Source organism: Carettochelys insculpta, chromosome 3, assembly GCF_033958435.1.
Source record: "Carettochelys insculpta isolate YL-2023 chromosome 3, ASM3395843v1, whole genome shotgun sequence".
Lineage (NCBI taxonomy): Eukaryota > Metazoa > Chordata > Testudines > Carettochelyidae > Carettochelys > Carettochelys insculpta.
In genome coordinates, this window is record NC_134139.1 from 89009905 (window position 1) to 89035242 (window position 25338).

The 25338-nt window shown below is 45.7% G+C and overlaps 1 protein-coding gene across 1 annotated transcript in view; it reads right to left on the minus strand.

Moving 5' to 3' along the window:
- The window catches only part of TMEM181 (transmembrane protein 181), a 55611-nt gene extending 35915 nt beyond the window's left edge, over window positions 1-19696 (minus strand). Inside the window, exons 1-2 of the mRNA XM_074990301.1 lie at window positions 19568-19696; window positions 9897-10000 (exon numbers count right to left, since the gene is read on the minus strand). Of these exons, the coding sequence (XP_074846402.1) occupies window positions 9897-10000; window positions 19568-19575 (112 nt within the window). The 5' untranslated portion in view covers window positions 19576-19696. The remainder of the gene's footprint in view (window positions 1-9896; window positions 10001-19567) is intronic.
- Window positions 19697-25338: the final 5642 nt, after the last annotated feature.

Genomic DNA, 25338 nt, shown 5'->3' on the forward strand with positions numbered 1-25338 from the left:
GTTCTGTCTACACAGAAGGCCAGCGCCCTTCTCACATCGAGTGAATGCAGCCGTACTTCCCTACTCCAGGTGTGCAGTCTCGGGTAGAAGGATGGTAGAATTATTGGCTTGTTGATATGGAACTCTGAAGAGATCTTTGGAAGGAACGCTGCGTGTAGATGTAGAACCACCACTTCTTTGGAGAAAGTTGTATAGGCGGAACCGCCATTATCACCGCCAGCTCACTCACCCCGCGAGCTGATGGGATCACGAGAAGAAAGACCGTTTTCATGGTAAGTAGACAGTGGGAGATGGTGGCTGAAGGTTCGAAGGGTGGTCTAGACAGCATGTCAAGGACCAGATCTAAAGTTCCATGACGGTGATAATGGTTTCTGCGGGGGATATAAGTTCACAAGGCTCTTCAGGAACCGTGCTGTAATGGGATGTGCAAAGACAGTTGACCCATCCACTGTGTGGCGGAATGCTGATATAGCTGCAAGGTGGACCTTTAGTGATGAAAGAGAGAGTCCCTCTTGTTTTAGGTCGAATAGATAATCCAAAATTGTGGAGACCAGGACCTGCAGGAGGGTCAACTGTTTGAACAAACAACAGGACATAAAGTGCTTCCACTTGTATACGTAAGCTTTCCTGGTAGAGGCCTGGCAACTGCATTCCAAGACCTCTTTCACTCCTTCTGAACATGCTCCCTCTTGGGCACTGAGCCAGGGATTAGCCATGCCTTGAGGCGAAGGGTTTGAGGCTGAGGATGTCTCACGATCCCCCAGTTCTGTGTGATGAGGTCCGGTATGATCAGGAGGGAGAGTGGTGGGCAGCACGACATGCGTTGCAGCAGAGGAAACCAGTGCTGGCGGTCCCATGCTGGGGCTATAAGTATCAAGCATGCCTTCTCCCTCCCTGCCTTCTGCAAGACCTTGTGGATAAGTACCGTAGGGGTGAATGCATATGGCAAGGGGCCCTTCCATGAAAGCAGGAAGGCATCCCTTAATGAGCCCAGGCCGATGCCCGCTCTGGAGCAGTATTGAGGGCATTTCTTGTTGATGTAGGTGGCAAATAAGTTGATCTGAGGGAACCCCCATGTGTTGAATATACTGCAGAGCAGATCGGAGCGGATCTCCCATTCTTGTGTAAGAGCGAAGTGCCTGCTCAACTGATCTGCCCTTGCATTGCTGACACCTGGTAAGTATGAGGCTTTTAAGGTTATGTTGTTTGCAATGCACCAATTCCACAGGCGGACTGCCTCTGCACATAATGCGTGGGATCTGGCCCTGCCCTGACAGTTGATATAATACATTGTGGAAATTTTGTCGGTATTGACCCCAACTACCTTGTGTCACAGGTATTGGCGGAAGTGATTGCATGCATTGAATACCACTCGCAGCTCCAGTATGTTTATATGCGTTGCCATCTCTGTAAGGGACCATCACCCTTGCGCTGATCTGCTTCCCATGTGTGCCCCTCAGCCTATGTGGGAAGCATTTGACGTGAGGAAAACCGTGATTTGCGGTTGGTGAAAGGGCACCCCTGACAGCAAATTCTTGGGGTCCATCCACCATGTCAGAGATTTTCGCACCTCTTCTGGGGGGCGACACCTTTTAGTGAGTGGCATATATCATTGGCACATACACAGTCGCCAACCAGTGCTGGAGGCAGCAAAGATGCAATCTGGCATTCTGCACCACAAATGTGGTGGCAGCCACGTGTCCCAGGACCTGCAAGCAAGTTAATACTCGTATTGTGGGGCTGTACATCAGCACCTGTATCAGAGATCGGATGGCATGAAAACATGCGGTGGGCAGATACACCCTCGCCGTGACAGAGTCTAGGTGTGCTCCTATGAATTCTATGTCCTGCATGGGCTCCATCGTAAATTTTTGGAAGTTGATGACTAGGCTCAGTGAGAGGAATGTCTTCATAGTAATGTCTACCATGCGTAATACATCTGCCCATGAGGCACCCTTCAAGAGACAATCATCCAGATATGGGAAGATGAACACGTCTTGCCAATGCAGGTAAGCAAACCCTACAGAGAGTGTCTGTAAAAATCCTGGGTGCTGAAGACAGGCCAAAGGCCAGGACTCTGTACTGGAAATGTTCCATACCCATGGTAAAGCAGAGGAAGCACCTGTGTGCAGGTTATGTGAAAATACGCGTCTTGCAAGTTGCGAGCTGCGAACCAATCTCCATCGTCCAGTGCTGTGACTATAGAAGCAGCTGTGGTCATCTTGAAACTCTGCTTGTGGAGATAACGATTGAGAGCCTGTAAGTCTAGGATTGGTCTCCAGCCTCCTGTTTCTTCTCTGTGAGGAAATATCGGATGAAATCCATTCCTCTGAAACTCGTCCGGGACGCTCTCTACCGCTCTTACAGATATGAGGTGGTCCACCTCATTTCAACAGCATCTTGTGAGAGGGGTCCCCGAGAAGGGACTGGGTAGAGGGTTTTGGTGGAGGCATGGAGCAGAATGGGATGGCATACCCCACAGCAATAATTTCCAGTACCCATTTGTCCACAGTGACACTTTTCCACTGATGGTAGAATGGTCTGAGGCGATGGTGGAACATATGTTGCTGCTGGCACTGAATGATGGTTGTGATGTTGCAGTCCTTGACAAAGCAAACTTGCTGCCTGGCTGCCTGTGATGCAGAGGTATAGCCTTGCTGGGAATGTCGCCTAGGTGGCCTTTGTCGTCGTTGTTATTGGTGGCGTCCTTGATCACAGCGTTGCTGCTATTGCGGGTGCTGAGATTGATAGGTATAACATCGTTGGTATGAGTAGAATCTCTTCCTCCTGTAAGGAGGGTTGTACATGCCCAGCGTTCTGAGCGTAGTTCTCGAGTCCTGGCTGGAGTGGAGGACCGAGTCTGTGGATTTGGCAAACAGCTTCGCCCTATCAAAGGGAAGGTCTTCGACTTTCATTTGCAGATCTTTAGGGATGCTGGATGTCTGAAGCCACGACACTCGCCGCATCACCACTGCGGTGGCCGTAGAGCGTGCTGCTGTGTCCACCACATCTAATGCAATTTGGATACCTGTACGCAAAGCTGCGTACCCTTCTTGAACTACTGCCTTCAGAACAGGCTTCTTGTCATCCGCAAGAAAGTCCATGAGTGAAGTAAGTCTTCTATAGTTGTCGAAATTATGGTTGGGTAGATGTGCAGCATAGTTGGCCATGTGTAACAGTAGAGTGGAGGATGAATATACCTTCCTCCCAAATAAGTCCAGTTTCTTTGCATCCTTGTCAGACCCCGTGGATTTGTACTGCGGAGTCTTCAATCTCTGTCAAGAGGACTCCACCACAAGGGAGTTTGGCTGTGGGTGGTTAAATAAAAAACTCCATTCTCCTTGATGGGACAAAGTATTTTTTGTCCCCTCATTTATTAGTAGGCGGGATAGAAGCTGGGGTCTGCCAGATGTTTGTGGCAGCCTCCATGATGGCCTCATCTAGAGGGGGATGAATATCTTTGATGACGTGGAAGGTCTCAGATTCTTGAGGAGCTTATGCTGCTTCTCCTGTACCTCCACCACCTGTATGTCCTGGGACTGTGCCATCCTTTAGAAGAGTTTCTGAAATTGTTCATGATCGTCTGGGGGAGATATATGTCCTGGGACTACCGCCTTGTCTGGAGAGGACGAAGAGGCATCAGTCTCATATACCTCTATCTGTTCCTCGGACACTTCCTGTGCCCGTTCCCCTAAAGATTCCAGGAGAAGGTCGATAATCGACTCTGGACCCACTCTTGGTGGGGAAACATGCCCCCCCGCTTTGTAGGAGGGGTTGAAAACTGTCTGTATGAAGAACATTGGTGCGGGGATCTATCCCTAGACCTTCAGTAGCCACAGTGCCAATAGTCTTCGCAATGATATGGACAACTGTAATAGCAAGGACATGGACCTGGTGATGAGGATCTAGAACGTGAGTGTTGTCTGTATCTGTAATGATGAGAGAAGTGTGATCTCTGGGATGATGTGGACATAGGTGGAGAGACTCTGTAGGAATATCTATGCAGCTCATGTGAGGCAACAGGTGAAGGAAGCCTAAGGCAGGGAGAAGGTGGCCGTAGAAGTGGAGATGGTGGTCTCAGAAAGGGTGAAGGTGGTGTTAACAGCCATTACAGCACGCACATTTCAGGAGGAGAACTGGGAGAGAGAGGCACAATGAGAAGATCCGGCGATGGACTTCGGTGCCAAGCCTCAGACCTCGCCTTTCCTGGTTTGTAAAATTGTTTAGTCAGTGCTGATGCAGGTATTATGTCCGGTGCCTGAGATCTTGGTGCGGGTATCAGTGCCAGAGGTGCTGTGCCCAGTGCCTCTGCCTGCGGTTCTGCACACACGGCAGTCTCTGGCACTGTCAGGCCCCATGCTGGTGTGCCCGGGTCTGATGCTCTCGGTGCCAGGAATCTCAGTGCCATGGATTCCGGTGCCTGTCGTTTTGGCACCTGCGGGATCTCCAGTGCTGCCTCTTTAAGAGTTTGAGCCCCAGGCACTGTATTGTGTTCTCCGGTTTTTGCACTCCCCTTAGCAAGCACTTCCCAGTTCTGTGCCTCACTCGTCCTGCTCGTAAGCAGTACCGGCAAGGATTGAGTAAGGGACATTTTCTTCCACTTATGAGCCGAGGAGGTCAAAGAGGTTGCCTTCTGCTTGTGTAGCCCTGAGGGCTCTTCCACCTGGGATCTCTCAGACGGCTCAGGCTGAAGAGCCTTGTCAAATAAAATCATTTTGAATCTCATTTCCCTGTCCTTCCTTGCTCTAGCCCTCAGCTTAGAGCAGTGAGGACATTTCTGCAGGACATGGGTCTCACCCAGACAACAAATACATTTGCTATGGCCTTCGGAGGCAGGCATAGCTTCACGGCACGACTCACATTTTTTGAATCCCACCAGAGACATCTTCTTGTTAAAAGCACTTAACAACGGTGTAACTTTAAGGAGGGTACTTAACAGCTACTAAACAACAGATAAGATTCAACCACAGTCTATTGCAGAGATAAACAGGCCGCAGAAGTGGCTGCTCTTCTCTCTCTCCTCCTTCTCCTCTTTTTTTTTTTTTTGGTAAACTATATACAGGAACAATTTTTAAGAACAGTTTCTAAGAGCATGGTTTTAAACAAACGGGAACTAGCAATAGTAATGAATAACGTTTTATCTTTCTTAGGCGTTGGAGCCAAAGTGAAGTACATCTGCAGTTGCTGGTGGCTGAGAGGAACTGGCGTGGACCGGATTGCGCACATAACTGAAAGCATGCGAAGGAACGGCGCGCTTCGGTGCATGTGCGATCCGACAAGAAACGGCTTGGAAATCTCCAATCTGTGGCGCCAGGGCGAGCCCGACACCTCCTGTGGAGCACCCACGGGGACCACTTGAAGAAGAAATGAAAGTTTACTGTACAAAACTAACAGCACCAAGACAGTTCTATTTTGTGGCTGATTTTTGCTATTTTACACCATTGTTATTTTTGTTAATTTTTAAAGCAGCTTTTCAGTGTGGCAAAGTTCAGCCCAATTTAATAGAAAAGTGATTCTGTGCTCTTCAGTTGTAGAATGGTTAGAACAAACTTAGAATTCTTGTCTAGTATGTTACCAAAATACAACATAGATACACCTGACCCTACTCTCAAGACCACCAGGACGTGCACTATACTAGCAACCTCACCCTCCAAGATCCTTGAAACATGGAGATATACATACCTCAAAGAAATGGAAGGGACCTTGAGAGGTCATCAAATCCACTCCCCTTCCCTCACAGCAGGACCTATCACCATCCCTGACAGATTTTTTTTCTGGAAATAACATGACCCACACAGAGTAACTTAAGCCTCATGCCACATTTAAATTGTACACTCAATGGCCATGTCTACACGTGCCCCAAACTTCGAAATGGCCACGCAAATGGCCATTTCGAAGCTTACTAATGAAGCGCTGAAATGCATATTCAGCGCTTCATTAGCATGCGGGCGGCCGCGGCACTTCGAAATTGACGCGCCTCGCCGCCGCGCGGCTCGTCCAGACGGGGCTCCTTTTCGAAAGGACCCCGCCTACTTCGAAGTCCCCTTATTCATGGGCACACAACTTCATGGGAATAAGGGGACTTCGAAGTAGGCGGGGTCCTTTCGAAAAGGAGCCCCGTCTGGACGAGCCGCGCGGCGGCGAGGCGCGTCAATTTCGAAGTGCCGCGGCCGCCCGCATGCTAATGAAGCGCTGAATATGCATTTCAGCGCTTCATTAGTAAGCTTCGAAATGGCCATTTGCGTGGCCATTTCGAAGTTTGGGGCACGTGTAGACGTAGCCAATTACAACTAATGAAAAGTTGTGTGCCCACTTTACAGTATTACCAAAAATATTTCAGATTTTTATGGTACCTTCCAGCCAAGGCATTACAATTCATCCTCAGCACCCTCAGGAGGAAGCCCCACCACCTTTCAGATGGAAAGACTGAGGCACAGAAAGGATTAACTTTGGTGCTGGGTAAACACAGCACCTTCTCATTCAAAAGAGCTGCTCATGTATATTCCCTCACTACTGCAAACTAATGCAGAAAGCTCGGCAGAAGCCTGTGACATTACTGGATTTTTAAATGAAATATGAAACCATTTCTGTGATTATTGTATTAGGTTGCACCAAATCTTGTGCCAGGTGAGCCAACTGAGGTAATGGTAAGCTGGTAATGGAAAGCTGGTAACACCCTGGATCTGTATATCTGTGCCATGTTTGTATGTAAAGTTATAGATACTGACTTTATACCTGAACTATAAATGTTTTGGTGCTGAGATGCACAATGGGAAGTGTGATCACCTCCCCAGTCATGTGGCATGGGCTAAAGAAAGAGACCAGATACCCAGACACTGATTCCACATTTTATGGAAATGGTCTGGAATGTGCTGGCTTGTTGGAGTTGAAAGTTTTGTTCTCTTTTATTCTCTTTAAACTTTGAATTTTAGGCTTAACAATGTAGCAACATAAGGTAGTACATTAACACATGTAACAACAGTTCATTGATTTTATTGATTAAGTTCTTTAATTGAATATCAGTTTGTTTTAGAGTTTAGTAAGTAAAGAGACAGAGCTTTGGTATTATGTCTACGTGAATATGATTACAGGGTTATGTTGAAGACTGAAGCCTTAACTGTTTGATTTACAATGTCTTTTACTCTGCTTTTCTCTGAGAGCCCTTGTAAGAATTGTTTACATGAGAAAGTGGTTTGTCTGTATTGAGATAAAGGTGCAAACGTTATCCCCAGAGCCAGATGGCCAAGAAAGGAGGGGCAAAGCATAGGTGAAGACAGACTTCACGGTGTCGGAGGAGGACCATCAGTGTGTACCCCAAGTCAAGAAGTGATTGGATTGGCAGATTGATGACTCTAAAGCATGGAGCAGGCACCCCTAAGGACAACTGATTACAGGATGAGCATTTTGGAGATGTTTTGAGAACGACTGGTATTGAAAAGATAACACACCAGTCACAGACTGACCCAGCAAACTTCAACAGAGAAAAGGATTATAAAAGCAGGGTGCTTTGCCAGGGGGCTTTGGGTTCGTCTTGCCACCAACTCCAGGAGAGCATCGGATCGTGACCGACAAGGCCCTGCTTCCCCTCTGTGATCAATCTGGCCACTAGATTGATCCAGGCTCTGGATTGGTAACCATAACATTGCTTGGCAGGACTGTGTGAATGGTGTGTGTATGTGTGTGAGATTGAAAAGCACATGCTACTGTTATATTCTCAATGAATGGGGCATACTGCCTTTTCCCCTCTAAAAGATCTCATGTGTTTCATTTAAAGACTAATAGGCTAACACAGAGACCAATGGCAATGTGCCACAACAGCCTGCCTGGACAGGTGACCCCCCCACAACTGCCTAGGGAAGAAGCAAGTAATTTTTCCCTTCACATGGCAAGCTATAAGATAGCCCTGGCAGTGACAATCCTGGTTCTCTGTGCTCACAAACTAAACCTAGGTGGACTGGAACCCATCCTTTACAGGCTGTATTTTCAGAGACTTTCAAGAAATCAGCATGTAACAACGCTGACCTGCATCAATAGCTTTAATTGCTGTATGTAGTGTACCACTTTAACAAATTTTCTCTCTCACCCTATTCTTTCCTTCTTTCTTGATAAACCTTAAGACTATATCGTCGCTAGAAGCATCTGTCTATCGAAGCTACTGTCGGAAGAGATTTTCTGAAAGATCACATCTACACATAAAATTGGATTGATCTTTTGATCCTCTCTGTTGACAAAAGGCCTCCCCCTGAGCATCTACACAGTTTTTGTTGACATAATTCATTTTGCGTGTGGACACTCCATGAGTTTTATCTAAAAACACCCAGTTTTGTCTACAAAACTCTCTACTATAGATATAGCCTTAGAATTTAGATTTTTAAGGATTGGCACGGTGTGATGTTTGGGTAAGACCTCAGTATGTATTGAGCTGGGAATGTGACCAGATTCTTTGGGGTCTGGAAGAATCTGTGTAGAGTTGATAAAATAGGCTTTCACAGCCTCTCACTGAGTAGGAGGATTGCTGGTTTGGGCATTAGGAGCATCTGGAGATGCGTGGGTTTGCTTGTATAGCTTCTGGCTGATAAGTAGGGCTGGCAGAGGTATTTTCTGTGGCTGGCTTGATTTGCCTCGTTGAGAATGAAATCACAGCCTGGGCGGTAAGTGGCCCAGTTTTAAGCAATTTGCCCAGGACTAGTTCCCTCAGTTGTGCCCAGAACCCCCCATAATATTACAAAGCCACGCACCTGTGGAAAAATAATCTGGATTATTTTCTGGCCTCTGCACAGTCAGCCATTTCCACTGCACAATTGTGGGAAATCTAACTGAAGGTAGTAAGATTGTACAGATATAACTAAGGCCACAATCAGAGACAAAACAGGGCTTCATTAGCAGAAATGACTGGTAAATTGTGCTGTTGAAGTGTCACAAGTATAAAACATGTAGTTTGATCTCAAGATGAATTTGCAGTTGCAGAGCTGACAGTTACAGACACTAATAAGCTTTACCTTTTACTTGTAAACTAAATGCATTTAAGATGGAATCATTGGGACAGGAGGTAGAACCCCACACAATACCATACTTCACAGAGACATTTTGAGTACCACCACAGCCACAAATAGCGGCCACATTTCTAACATCTAGTCCTGCGCCTTAATCACCAGACTATAACACTCAATGGCCGTGTCTACACTAGCCTCAAACTTCGAAATGGCCATTTCGAAGTTTACTAATGAAGTGCTGAAATACATATTCAGCGCCTCATTAGCATGCGGGCAGCTGCGGCACTTCAAAATTGACTCAGCTCACCACCACACAGCTCATTCAGATGGGGCTCCTTTTCGAAAGGACCCCGCCTACTTCGAAGTCCCCTAATTCCTATCTGCTCTTAGGAATAAGGGGACTTTGAAGTAGGCAGGGTCCTTTCGAAAAGGAGTCCCATCTGAACGAGCCGCGCCAATTTCAAAGTGCCGCAGCCGCCCGCATGCTGATGAGGTGCTGAATATGTATTTCAGCGCTTCATTAGTAAACTTCGAAATGGCCATTTTGAAGTTTGGGGCTAGTGTAGACGTAGCCAATAAGATGCTTTTCTATGCCAAATTTATACTGGTATTGTATTAGCCCTACATAATCAGCAGACCCAGGTTTCTTAGACACATTGGCCTTCCTTTTAGATAATTAAAATCTACCCCAGTACAGAACCTTGGCTAAGCAAAGAAATCTAGTTAATAGATATAAGAAAAAAACTGCAAACAAACCAGATGCAGACTTGCACCTATGTACATCTCCATGGATCTCAAGATAGTAGCCTGACTAACACGGAAGCTAACCTGTGGAGAAAAAGTTATTCACACAAGTTGAAGTATGGAAACAACCAAAGCTTAAAAAAAAAGAGAGAATCTTACCCGCAACTCCTATAAAGACCGTCAAACCAAAACAAATGAAGAATACAACAAAGACCAGGACAAAGTGTCGCTTGGACAGTGTATACAAACGCATTGGTGCTAACCTGCAGGAAGAAACAGAAAAGCACAAAATTAGCACTCAGTCACGGCACTTGTAAAAAGAGACTGCTTCAGACAGCCTTTGATGATGATAATCTGTGGCAATGCAGGATACCAAGAAGAATGCATCACTGATGCAGTTTAACACAGTAAGTATAAGTTTCCTTCCAGCCAGGCACACTCAACATTGCCCAAATCTCAACAGGTGTCTTTTTTTTTTTTTTTAAGGCGGGGGGGGGCTGTTTCAGAGTGTTTTTGGGACCATCTTGCAATGAAGCAAGAAGCTCCAGCCCAATCAAGAAAAGTTCAGTCACGCCAGAAGTAGGCGGTCTCTTCTCTCCTTTGTTTTTGAAAGGGAAACCTCTCCTGCTAGTAACAGAGAAAGGATAGGGCCATGCTCCATTCCCTGCCAGAGCCAGCCTGGGAAGGGGTAAAAGGGAATCCTGCTACAGCTTCCCCAGGCTTGGAAGAGCACGGTGACGTATCCTAGGAAGAGCACAGACGAAGTGGGGCTGAACTGGTGGTGGTGGCTGGGATAAGAATTAATTCCTGGAAGAAGAGGGGACAGGCAGATGTGGTACTTAGAGCTCCTGAAGCAGAGGCCAAAAATCATTTCACACCAAAATTTGGAATATTAGGCAACATTGTCTCACACACTGGGGTGGTCAGCAGTGTTTCCTCCCATATTTTCATGCGCCAAGTCATGTGTGGTTGCGCAACACCAGTAGAAACATGCTGCTGCCTATGGGTGCTCTGTTAATCAGGTGGGTGAATCTTTCCTGAGTGGCTGCCCAAGTGCTCAGCTTTCAGGCAACATTGGTGATCAGGGAATTATAAAAAAATTAAAATAAAAATAAAAAAAAACTATACTGTGGGATTTTGCTCTATCTTTTAGAAAGCTCATGATTGATGGGGTCAAATTCCTAATTTTTGCTTGTTATAAGTTGAAAATGGTACACACTACAGAATGTGAAGTTCTTCTTGTCCCAGTACTTTAAACAGCAGTTACCATTCCTTTCATGCCAAAAGTTATTTTCTGCTGTTCTAGGATCTAAGTGATCTGATACACATGAAACTGTGAGGATACCATATTTCTATCTGATGCTGATGATCAGTATCACCTGAGATATATGTATACAGTCACCTTTTCACCTCTCTGCATAAATATAGTCCTGGAACTTTATTTATATAACAGGACGAGACAAACCCCAGTCCTGGATGCTACTAGATGTGCAGGTTCAGACTCTGAATCCAAATATGATCTTTCCTAAAGTTTGGGGCATTCAACCCATTGGTACGATGGCTTCAGTCTGCAATTCAAATGTGGATTTTGGGTCAGGCCCAGATAGAGCTGCATCCTGCTTAACAATGCTCTGTTTCATGTATAGTGTATGTGCACCAGCAATCACTTCTACAATTTGATCCAATATGCTAAGACGATATTTGAATAAAAATGTTATTTAAGTGCTCATGCCAAGGAAACATGAACCAGAGATTTTCGCTTACAAGACTTTAGGAATATTAAGGTACTTTAAGAAGTGAAATACACTATAAAAACATATTAAGGCAGAGGCTCTCAAACTCTGTTCTGTGGACGGCCACCAGTCCACAAAGAACTTCCTAGAAAAGATGTCTTAATTCTGGCAATTCCAATCAGAATGCAGAAATTTAATTAAAATGTATCTTTCTGAAGTGGGATATTTTAAACAGCTGAAATGTATCTGTTCACTCATGGGGAAAGCCCAGCATTAGTCAGATTTACAACAAAAATGTAGATGTAAGGAGGGATATACGTGACTCACTATCCACACTGCAAGTCTGAGTAAACTGGCTTTACGGGACTCATGTAATAGCACCCTCCCCTGACAGTTCAAGACACATTAAGTGTTTCTGTCTCTTTTGTTGCTGTGCAAAAGGTCTGCAGATGGGAAAAACTGACTAATCAACTGTCTATATATGGTAAAGAGTGAAACTAACCATCCACAGAAAGTTGTCAAATGCACACAAAATATTTACCTGACCTTTCAAACACATAAATCCTCACTTGCAACAGGAGGCACAACTTTCTTAGACAAGGGTGGTTTTTAACTTGATAATGCCACTTTAATTTAGAATTATTTAGGTTTCTCATTTAGACCTTGTCTACACTGGCAAATTACAGCACAATACATCAGCTCCCAATCTTGTAACTCTGGAGCTGTCCACACCAGCAAGGCACCTAGTGTGCACTAACTCTACAGTTGCTACACTGTAAGGGTTTGTCTACACTGGTAGATGTAACGTGTTGTCAGTTACAGCACTATTCACAGAGAGCAACTGTTGTGTGTTCACTGTCAGCTGCCAGTGCAGTACTGCGACCACACCTGTGACACTTGCAGGGGTATGTGGAGCAATACACTCTGGACAGCTATCCTGCAGAGCACCACTTCCTGTTCTGCTGCTGAGGCTTGTGGGAAGGCAGGGTGGGGATGAGGTCTCAGGGCATCCTGGGTTCTATTCCAATGCCATGTAGTGCCATCGGTTTGCATCCCAGCACCCCCTGTGCTTCCATCCACATTTGGTGCCATCTTTCGGCAGCTTTTGTGCTGTGTGCTCTGCCGACTTGGTCTGTGGAAAAGGATCCTGAAATGCTGGTAAGTCTCACTACCTTGTAACGAATGGCAGTAGAATTACTCCTTAAGTGATAATGAGGAGTCAGACTTTGATCTTGCCACACACTGCACATGACATGAGATTTTTTGTGGCATTAGGAGGTGATAACTACAGCGGAATGCTACTTTTGGGCTTGGGAAATCAAGCACTCAATGGTGGGATCACACAGTCATGCGAGCCTTGCATGATGAACAATGGCTACAGTACTTTTGGACAAGGAAAGCCTTTGGTGATGCAGCACCTTTAAATATGTATTTGCTAATAATAAACACTATCAACTAGCTCTGAAAGCATTTGCTGTGGACTTGCTGGACGTCAAGTACAGTCTGGCTATGCTAGTAGCCGAACAGTAACTCAATGAACAATAGCTAAATGCTGACAGGAAATGGAACTGACAATTCACAAATCTACGTTGTACAATTTAAATTAAGGTTGAACTTACAGCTCAGCATAGTACTAGCAGGTTCTGGCTTTAGTGGTACCATTTTTCCATTAAGGGGTAAAACGCAGACATCCTCAGCTACTTGCTAATAAGTAGCATTCTTTGGCACTTTTCAAAACAGTAGAAATAATAACTCCTCAGCCAAACTTAAAATAAGATAGGTACATTCTACAATAATTTGTAGAACTTCAACTGGGTACAATGTTCTTCACTTTCCCCCTGAACCACTGTGTCCTCTCTCTTCACAGTTTAAATTGACACGATCTTATGTAGAGGTGGCTGAACGAAGACAAAGTGATCCCTATATTTATTGCTAAGTCTGTAAGAGACTTTGGGATGAAAGGCATTAAACACATAAATTTAAGACAACAGCCTTCTCATAAAAGCTATCCACTTCAACATGCAATTTAAAAAGGCTTTCCAGAGAATATGGAAGCCCTTGAAGAAAGACAAAGGTGAATCCTTGACTATGCAAGTTACTTTGATCTGCAAGCATTTGTTTAAATGGCTCATTAATTTTTGTGATGGTTTCCACTAGAAAAGTTAAAGACAAATGCACACACTAACATACAGTGAAGAGCACAAAAATAAGAAACAAGGTTTTGAATTAACCCTCTCGTGAAAAGACTTGGGACTTCCAGAAACTCTGTACTAAGGTAATCAGTATTAGCATAACCTACAGATGCTACAGACCAGTGTTTTGAGACCACAAACCACCAAACAATGGCTATGCCTACACTAGCAAGTTCTTTCACAAAAGCAGGCCCTTTTCCAAAAGAACACACGGAGCATCTAGACACAAAATATGTTCTTTCAAATTCCCTTGTAAAGAACGTGGCACTTCTTATGGAAGACATCTTTCTCTCCCGGAAAAGGAAGAGCGCCCTCTTTCAGAAGACTTTTTTTTTTTTTTTTTAAAAAAGGAGTATGTGGACGGTCCTCCATGGCGCCAGGCAGCTGGGAGCCAGACAAACCCTGGCCAGCACTAGCGGAGATCTAGGCTCCCTGCATCTGGCTCCCATAAAGGCACAGGGAGCCCTAGAAACCCCATAGCAGGAAGCTGAGAGTGGGCTGTCAGGGAGCACACCAGCCCCGTACTGCACACCCTCACACCTCCCCCCGAAGAGACTGAATGCATCATGACTAAGGGCCAGCTATCACGCAACCCACAGGGATCCCCCACAGGGCCCTCAGATGGGCCCCAAGAGTCCGTCCTGGCTGCCAGGTAGAGGGCGCCCTCATAGAGCAAGGCGGAGCTGTGGGACCTCCTCACTCTATGGAAGGATGATGGCATCCTGTGGGTGGCGGTGGGGAGGAGGCAGAACACTGCTGCCCATGGCTGGCTGGCCACTAGCCTGTCAGCCCACAGACACCCCAGCCACACCTTGGAGCAGGTGTGTTCCAAGATGAAAGAACTGCAGCAGGGGTATACACAGGCCAGAGGCCCCTTGTAGGGGTGAGGGCCACCACTCCCTGTCCCATGTCTCCCCATCCAAGTTCAGGTGCCTCCACCTCATCCCAGGTCCCCCGATATATAGTTGTGCTTATATTTGTGGTTGCAAAGTGCTGCCCTTGGGTGGCTGTCAAATGGCTCCTCAGTGGGGTCTGGGTGGCCTGCGTAAGGTCACATGGGCCAGGGCTGCTGGGGGTAGGCACTGGCCAGAGCTCCTGGAAGGACTTGCCAGCCATACCACCCTGTCCAGTGTTTCCAGCCCCAATCTTTCAAAAGAGCAGCCGCGGCTGTATGCACATGCTCTTTCTATCTGCCTTTTATGTGTGGATGCGATACTTCTAAAGACTACCTTCCAGAAGGTCACTCTACTGTATATGTGGCCAATAATATTTTTTATGCAGAACACCAATGAAAATTTTCTTAAAAGAAGTGCTGTCAGACCAAATGCAAAACCCAAAGATCAACATATACAGCAAAAAACAAAATAAAGTCATCTAATCAGGTACCATAGCAATGAAGAAGTCACTTTGTATCTGGTTTTAACAACAAAATACAGAGCCATCAGTGTATTTTCCACTTGCTCACAGCACACATGTGAGTTCTTCATGGAACATCAATGTTATATGCAACATAATTTAAGAAACACTGCTTTTGACTGCCCAGCTTCGTTCTGCAAGTTAAGTGACTATTTGAATTGCAATATTTCTCTCACCTTCTTATAAGGAACTTCACCTCCTTTCAAGATCATGAGTGAAATCCTGTCTCATGCTACGAACTGTTCGTTGTCTCATCTTAGCTTCACTTTACAGACAATGGCTGCAATAGTGGAAGCTGCAAGTCAAGTGTCTCTAATCCACAATGAGAAATCAGCAATGCTATTCTGAATATGATTCTGCTCAACTTATCCTCTTCCATGCACAGCTTGGTCTTCATAACTTTACCATAAAGTCAAGTACTGCACACAGCGTTTTTCGTTCAAAGTTCATAGGTATATGCTGAAAATATTCTATTTTACAGACGGGGAAATTGTGCCAACGTAGCACAATAAGTTAGTTTCAAAGAGCTACCTAGGACCCAGGTCATCTGCCTCCATTGACTTTAGTATCTTGGTGTGAGACAAACTATTCCGTATGCAGTTACATGCTTTCTATCGTCCTCAACTGTTCATTTCCATTTTAGGATCACTGCTGAAGCAGGCCTGACTAGGACCACTTTGGTTTATACCGGGGATGGCAACCACAGCACGTGTGCCACTTTTGGCACCCAAACCAATTTAGAGCGGCAAGCAGGGGGAGCTCTGGCTCCACTCCTCCTCTCCCATGCAGCATAGGAGTGGGGGTGGAAGCACAGGACTGGGACAGGAGCCTCCCACAGCACAGGGCTGAAGCCAGAGCTGGGCCTGGAGCATGGGGCCCTTGCCGCGGAGGCCCTGTTCCAGCGTCCCTGTCCTGCCTCAGCACGGGGCCGAGGCCCATGGGGCCTGGCCCCCACCAGGGCCTGGGGCTGAACCTGAGGCCCCTGCCAGGGCACAGAGCCCCTGCTATGGAGTCCCCACCATGAGATGGAGCAGTAGCTGAAATGCAGGGCCCCCACCAGACTTTTAAAAGTATCACCAGCACTCGGACCACATACAGAGGTTAAAAGGTCAAAATTTGGCACTCTGCCTGGGAAAGGTTGCTGACACCTTGTTTGTACTGTGGTGAAGTGTTTTAGTTACGTTTGTAGCACCTCATTCACTTCTACCTTCTTTCTACATGGTTTTTCCTTTTTCAAAAGACACTTGCTCCTCTGTCTACCAAGACATTTGAAGTTTGTGTGTTTACTATTGTACCTCCAGTCTACTGCGTTGAATAGCTACCGAAGGGAGGTACGACTATGCAAAAAATTTGCAATTGCTACCAATGTGTTTTATACCACTGCTGTTATACAACCATAAACGACTGCTACCCATATCTATTTAATATTCTAGTGATTTTTAAAAACTTCCTTACGTTTATTTTATCTGTTAAGGTCTGAAGAGTTAGTCATGGCTAAAGTCACCTGAGGCAAAGTTGTGAACATCTGTGATTCTGTAAATGACAGCAACAGAATTCTGCATTCACATGACTTCAATACAAAAAACAAAATTTTTGAGATGGCGGACACGTATTCTCCCACTTTTCTGTAAAATGAAAGAGGTTAAGTAGTTTGGTCACTCACAAGTTTGCTCTGATTTTCAAAAGATTTAAGAGTCCCAATGGGGGCACATCTACATTTAAAATGCTACAGATGCACCACTTTAGTGGGGACACTCCTGGGCCAACTGGGGAGCTACAAGAGGCAACAGCTATGCCAAGAGGAGAAGCTCTCCAGTCAAGATAGTGCTGCCTATGTGAGGGTGGAACACCTGCCCCTTCTGTGAGAAAAAGCGTGGCTTCAGAATTGGGCTGATCAGCTATCAATTGACTCATAAATAGGAGGGTGACATGAAGACACCTTACTCGTTATTAAGTGACCAAGAGACATAATGTGGGAGAAGATTCAGTCATTACATCTGCCTCACTCAGAGGTATGGATATGTCACCCCCCAAACAATACAGTTATTCTGATGTAAGTTTATAGCACAAACGTGGCCTGAAACACTTCAGCTACATCTACAAGAGAGGGATTTTCCACCAAAAGCTCAAGAGGGATTTTCCCAACAAAACCGGGCTTTTGGCAGAAAAACCCACAGAGCGTCCACACACAAAATGTGCTTTGTAAACAGATTGTCGACAAAACCCAGCACATCCCACTCCAGAGGACCTTCTGTTGACAAAGGACCTTCTGGTTCACCAGGCAGCCCTGTTTGCAGAGCTTCCAGTTAGCTATTCTGTCAAGAGAGCAGCCAGGCAGTCTGGCCACTCTTTGTTGACAGAGTAGATTGCTCTTTCAATACACTTTTGTGCATGGATGTGATCTGCTGACAGAAGTTTGGCCAGAAGATCTCTTTCTACTGTAACTTCTGTTGACAGATTGCTGTTGTGTAGATGCAGCCATAATGTAAAATCCTTCAACAAAAGAAAGAAACTCTAAAAATTATGTTTATGTTAAATGACAGTTAAAATAAAGACCTGTCTCTGGATGACTGACTATTGCCAGGTATGTATTACAGGCAGTAAAACATTTAGCAATTTATAATTGTGACATTCCAAGTTTGCCTAGAGTAGCAAACATTCTATCCCATACTTCCTAAATAAATTCTGCATGCAGAAAACAGCATGCAGGTAAACACAAAAGTTAGAACTTCCCTGGAGAATTCAACAGCTAAATACACCGTACAGTTTGAACCTCTCTCATCCGGCACTTTTGGGACCTGACCGGTGCCAAACGAGAGAATTTGAAAACCATAGGTGGTCAGTATTATCTAGTAGCATTATTAACACTCACACTGCTTATTGGGCTCTTAGAAGATATTTAGGGCTAAATTACAGCTAAATAACAGCACAGATCACTGAGAGCTGGGACTGGTGGCTGTAAACAAATTTCATGAGACTACAGGAAAGTTGGCCACACCCATGATAAGTGATCATCTGGCTAACTAAAATCATGCTGGACCATGGATGTTGTCAGACCAGGCAGTGCCAGAGGTTCAACTTGTAACTGAACATCTAATGCATTTTCAAACAGCCTAACAGGCCCTTCAAACAAAAAACTGCCTTCCAAAGCCAGTCCCTGAGTGCTTCCTGACACAGTATAGGAGGGCAGCAAGCCAGTACTGGTGGTATCAAAAAGATTAAGAAATTGACCTACAGGGTCAAGTTATTAGTTAACTGAAGGTTAGGTAAAATCCTTCAGCAAAAGAAAGACTCTAAACACTCCTATGACTCCCACACCTTTAATTTCTATGTAAAAACAGCTTCACAGACAAAGACACCCACCCAAGGTTCTGGCCACCTTTGACACACACTTAAAACTAGTATCAGAGGGTAGCCAAGTTAGTCCGTACCTTCATAAACAACAAGGAGTCCCGTGGCACTTCACAGACTAACAGATATTTTGGAGCATAAGCTTTTGTGGGCAAAGACCCTCTTCATCAGATGCATGATGGGGGTTCCAGAGGAGGGTCTAAATATATACACTCATGAAAAGGAGAGAGACTTCAAAGGGAAATTTCAGAGCTGTAATTCATTCACAAATTTGACACCATCAACCAAGGATTGAACAGAGACTGAAAGTGGTTGGCTAATTAGAAATATAGTTTCTCCTCTCTTGATGTTCACACTTCCACATTGGCTACTGATAATGGGCCACATCCTTCCTGACTGAATTGACCTGATTGCTCCTCTCTTGATGTTCACAGCTCCACATTAACTCTGGCCCTCCGCTTGACTGGAACTCCCTCCTTTTCACAAGCCTATAGATTTAGACCCTCCTCTGGAACTGCCACTCACGCATCTGACTAAGCGGGTCTTTGCTCCCAGAGCTTATGCCCAAAATATCTGTCAGTCTATAAGGGGTCACAGGGCACTTAAAACACAATGCTAAAGCGCCCGCTACAACTGAACCGGCCAAAGCATCAGCTTTGCTCCTCCTCCCACTGCTCACGTCCTCTCTAGCTGCCAGGCAAGCAGGCCAAGAGGAGCTAAAACTGCTTCGCACCCTCCCCCCACCGACAAGCGCCCCCCAGCTCCGAGCAGCTGCCCTGTGGCACCGGGGCAGCCGCCTGGTCACCCCCTTTGCCCGCTACTTTCCCCCAGGAGCCGGGGGCGGGGCTTTCCCTGGACGATCACTTCAGAGGGGACCGCCGGCACTATGGCCAAGCGGGAGCGCGAGCAACAGCGCCCCTGCGCCCCGACGGTCCAGCCCGAGGGCCCTTCCCACCCCCTACGCGCCCGGGAAGCGTGGGGGGCTCGGCGCAGGTCCGGGAGCGCTGCCGAGCGGCGCCGGGACCCAGCACCTAGGGTAAGGGCCAGGTTGGGGGGGGGGGGAAGGCGACGGGGAGCGCCCCGCCCCGGGCACAGCTTGGAGCCCAGGAATCCGCCCCCCTCGCGCCCCCCCACTCACAGCTCCATCTCCGAGCCACATGCGCGCGGGCAGCGCCGCCTCCCTCAGCCGGGTCCGGCGCGAGTCACAGCCTCGCTGCCGTTCGCTAGCGGCTCAGCGATCGCAGCGCTTCCGCGTGCGTCATTCGTCCCCCCCACCCCGGCCCCGCGGGGATCCGGCACGTGACGCGCACACGTAACAACGAGCCGGCTCCAGGGCTCTTCCCCGACTCTTTTTCCGGGGGAGGGGGAAATCCTCCGGGAGCATCTGGCAGAGGGAGGGGCGACGGGAAACGGAGAGGGACATCCCAAGTCACACGCTGATTAGTCCACGCGGCACCCAACAAGCCCCGCCCCCTCGCCTCGGGGCCACGCGCTGAACCGAACAGTTGGGAAGTAGCGTGGGCGGGCTCGGCTGCGGCATTCAGCCGAACAACCAGGCTACCCCGTCCGCTCCACGGGCCGCGGTCAGGGGTCCCGAGCACCCCCCCCACTCCTGACAGCAAGTGCCACGCCGCAAAATTACGTCCGTGCACCTGGGCTGAGCCCCCGCTGCCACTCTCCGGCCCACACCGGCGGGCAGAGCTACGCGGAAAGCTGCAGCAGTGCAGCCGCGCAGGTCCAGTGCGGCCAGGACTGTGCCCGTGGGCACCTCCAGAGAAGCCGTAGGAAGGAGAAACTCTCCCAGCGACCTAGTACCGTCTGCATCGGCGGTAGAACTGCTTGCCTAGCCCAGGAGCGGGGGGTTTGCCTACGTCTGAACGATGCACTTATACCGGGCTCTGGTTGTAGTGTCAATCTCACTTAATGCAAAATCCACACGCCTCAGTGCTCTAGCTCTGGATTAGACAGGTGTGCTGATGGGAGGGTGTAGCCAGGCGCCACCGGCTAACAGAGGGCTACTACCATTGACAAAGCTTCCGCCTCTTGGGGAGGGCGGGATATCCATGCTGGGGGAAAGCTCTCTTTTCAAGCATAAGTAGCACCTTTACTAAGCAGTGCAGTATGCAGCTGTAGCCCTGTAAATGGAGACAAGTTCTTAAACGTGTGAGGTAAACACACCCCTTTCTGTACTGTAAATATCTATTTGCTAACCTGGTGGTTGTGCTGGTCTGAAAGTTAACCTCCAAAATTCCGCCCCACCCCGCAGGATCCTGTTTTACCCTGTCAGCTGCATGGAGTAATGACATTTTAAAGTACACAATAAGGCAGTTTAAAGTACTAGCTCAAACAGAATTCTAACAATCATTTATATTTCCATAGGTATGTTTCTAATCAGCTCTGCTTCAATGTTATTTTATAAAAGCAAGAAAATAGCCATTATTAAATATAGAGGCTGTGACTTAGCATTATGCTACTGCAAATTTATGCTGGTGGAAATCCCTACACCAGCTGACCACTGGAGAAATGCAGTGCTGATTTAGAAACAGAGAGGGAGCCGTGCTAGTCTATACACTATCAAAACAAAAAGTAGTCAAGTAGCACTTTAAAGACTAGCAAAATAATTTATTAGGTGAGCTTTTGTTGGACAGACCCACTTCTTCTGACCATAGGCAGACCAGAACAGACTCAATATTTAAGGCACAGAGAACCAAAAACAGTAAGCAAGGAGGACAAATCAGAAAAAAAATCAAGGTGAGCAAATCAGAGACTAGAGGGGTGGAGGAGGAAGGTCAAGAATTAGATTAAGCGAAGTATGCAGACGAGCCCCGTAGTGACTCAAAGTTCACATCCCGAATTTGTATATAAAAGCCAGCTCGGCTGCTTCTCTGTGCCTTAAATATTAAGTCTGTTCTGGTTTGAAGAAGTGGGTCTGTCCCACAAAAGCTCACCTAATAAATTATTTTGCTAGTCTTTAAAGTGCTACTTGACTGCTTTTTGTTTTGATAATGCTGATTTAGGTATGAGGTATCTATAAAAACTATAAAAGTTTTAACTGTTAAAGGGCCTGATCTTACCTCAGTGAAGTCAGTGGAAAGTCAATGGCCTTTGAGCTTACGCCTCAGGTCTCACAAGGCACTTGAGGCATGTCAGTAGTAATATGTAAGAGCTCGCTGCCTAGATGGTTTGTCAGTGGCACACCCAAGTAGAGGAGTGACATCAATAGGAACGGGATCAAGACCTGGCATACTGCATCCTTTGATGTTATATAGATTACTTAAAACACTTCATCTCTTGTTATCATACTCACTACACAGCTATGCACTAGATGTTAGAAAGCTGACAAAGCTGTGCTACAGGACAAAGACCTTCTTGTAAATTCTGCTCCAGGAACTGGCTGCAGGAGGTACTGCAGTGATACAAACTGAGATGACCACCTCTCTAGAATTAAGTGTGTCATATATATGACACTTAAGTCTCCTCTAGCATTTGAATTGACTTCTGCACTTGGATCTGCCAGGAACTGAACCTGTAGACAGACACCTTTCTGAAGTGCGTGTGTGGCTTTTTTTTTAGAAGAAAACTAAGTATCAGGGATTCTATTGAATCTGACATGAGTGATTTTACAGACTAAAACCCCAATTCTGCAATAATAATGTATCTAATTTCATTTATATGAGTAGTCCTATTTCCCGGGTGCACCAAACAAGAACAACTGAGGATTGAGTCACTTGTCTTTTAAGTGACATGAGACAGTCCTACTGCTCCAAGGTCTGAGCAGCACTCCAAGGCAGTGGTGCACAAAGTGTGTGTGTGGGAGGGGGGCACATGATGTTTTGTAAAAGGGTGCAGTGTGATTGGGCTGCCTCTTCACCCTTTCCCCTCCTACACAGCCACTCTGCTCCTGTTATGCTGAGTTCTGCCAAGAGGTATCTCCTGGTTACCCACCCCCCCCAGGCAGTACCGTGGGGGGAGGGGGGTGACGCTTGCTGCAGGAGAGCAGCTTGAGTAATGACCCTCCTGCAGGGAAGTGAGCAGTGATGGAGTGTTCAGGGAAACTTGTACCAAGTTTCCCAATGCACACAGCCTGCCCCACACCTTACAAAAGGCTTTAAATTGTCTTCAGACTTAATTCCTTGAGGCACCCTGGGCTGGGCTTGCTTCAAAGCTTCTGAGACTCTGATATAAAGAGAGAGAAACATACTTTGTTTAAAGTTTCGTTGCTGCTGGGAATCCCTTCTAGTAAGAAGCAGTGTACATTATAAAACTAGCACAATTACTTCTTTCTATTTAGTGCCATGGTCAGAGAAATGATCCCGTGAGTCAAAAAAAAATGTCTAATTTTTTGTTCTGCTCTCTTTTTGAATTAACTAAAATTAAAAGTCAAACTTTTCAAAAGAAAAAGTGGCATCCAGAAAGCTGATTTATCCACTGTCTGCTCTTGGCTCCAGGGCCTCTGCTGCCCTGGTTGCTGAGGGAGCACAGTGTGTCACTTCCGGGAGACCACCACTCACTTCCAAGGCCGTCCCAGAGGGCTGGGCACACTGCTAATTGCAGGGACAAAAAGTGAGGCCTGATATAAAAAGTGCACTCATCCCTCGACTCCAAAGCTTTAAGGATTCATCTACACAACAAGCAAAACTCAAAGTATCAGAGTGCAGTCTATGGACCTAAGCTCAATGACTATAGCATTAGAAATAGCTGTGTAGACATTTAAGCTATGGCTGAAGCTTGGGTTTTGAAGCATAAGGAGAGAGGGCATGAGCTTCAGAGCCTGAATGCCAGCCTGAGTACAAATATCTACACTGTTTTAGAGCTGTAGCACCAGCCTGTGTGTGTAGACCACACTGTGACTTACCCTAGGTGGATTCTGCTTGCCATGTAGATGTACCCCAACTGGACAGCGAATTAAAGACAAAGTGGAATCCTGATCCTGTTGAAATCAATGGGAGTTTTGCCATTTAAATGACTATGGTTAGGACTGGAAGTTAAAAACAGGTCTCCAATATAGCACAATAGAACAGTAGATAATGAACTGTCCATCCACATCCCTTTTCCAACAAGACAACTGATTGGGGGCTAGGTAACAAAGTACATTAAATGCACTTGTTTTTTTACCATAATAACCTGGTATGAAACTGGCTTGGGCTACAAGTGAAACGAGTTTGATGACCTCATTCTGGTGGCCAGGGGTAATTTTCCATATCACAAAATTACATAGCAGTCTAACCGCAGAGATTCTATGTTTTCAGCAGAGGCATAGAACTGTAGTAAAAGGTGGTCTTGAAGTCAGGACAGAAATGCATTGAATGAGGCAGCATGTGATTCAGCCTTCATAAAACTCACCTACACTTGCTATAGCTCAGATGAGACCTTAAACCTAGTAAGATAAGACTTACCTACAAACTTTGGAGTCAGATGCAGTATGATCTTTACCTGGTACCACCAAGTGTGAACACACCTGTTGTTTTGCTTACCAGCTTTCAGGTAGGACCCACCTCTCTTGCTGGTGAAGTTTGGGGATTAATAGCACAAGCTATCATATTAAAATTAACCATATGTTTAGAAAACAAAAAAGCCAAACTGGTATTTTTGAGGTTGAATCAAACCTATTCATCTAAGGTATAGGGAATGACATCTCACATTTTGAGTCTTTGTGTGTTCATTTCATAGAAACATATCTTCACCTTTGTGACAACATTCTGTTTTTTTAATAGCTCTTTCAAAAGAAAGATAATGTCAACATTGCCGTCACTTTGGGAACAGCTTTTGTGTACAAGAGGCGAATGTTTTTAATGTGCCAAATTATAGATAATCTAGTCAGATTAGAGGTAGATGCAAATTAAAGCCTATCTAATAAACTATTGCTTTAAACATGCTACTTGAAATATAACACTATAGCATATACCATTGCTGTATGGACAATCACTGCAGAAATGTCAATGCTTACCTGTTGAGTCTTCTGAAAGACTGGACAGCAAAGGTTGTCAAAGACCCACAGAGCAGGTAGGCATGTGGCTAGACAGGGTGAGTTTGGGGACTTGATAAACTATACTTTGTAATACTCTCTGCTTTTGATAATAGCAGGTAACTAGTAAAACATTAAAATGTCAAGGTTGCTGCTAATTGAAAGACATGAGAGACCTGCTGTCTATGCCAGGATAAAGTTCAAAGTACGGTACTCCCCAGCTTTGCTATTTATCATCTGCATAGGATAAGCCATCTCTGATGAACCCCATGCATTACACTGAGAATTTATAGATGATTCAGGCAGTGCAAGATAGTGTATAATAAAGGCTTATCATATCTTTTAAACAAGTCCAGTACTTCCTATGCAGTTTACTTCCATGATGTTAGGCTCATTTTTGAACTTATCACCGATAGCATTAAATCACACAGACAATTTCATAATATAATTTCATATATATACTATACATAATATACTATTATTACAGACATGTGAGACCAAGTTCAACCCTAACGTCATTCCACTGAACTCAGTGGAAACATACCAAGGATGAATCTGGCCAGTGATGTAGCTATTTGTACAGTATACTATGATTTATGGCATTGTTTATTATTTAGTTGTCTTCTGGCGTTAATATAGTTTGACTACAATTAAAAGAATGATATAATTTTTTTTCCTGAATAAGTATTTGGGGATAGCAATTAAATGAGGGAACATGTTTGTAAATTTTAATAGACAAAAATAGATATTTCAGGACACAGAATAAGGATCTGAGGCTTCAAAATAATCTAGGAGATTATTTCTGACCCAGAATAGGCCTTTGTTGGGATGGTGCTGCTAAACAACGTGTCGAAGCAACTAGATCAGGAATATGCAGCCTTGCAGCTCTCTCCCTTTGAGGTTTCTCAACAAGTCCTTCAATCCTGGAGATGAGGAAGTGATGG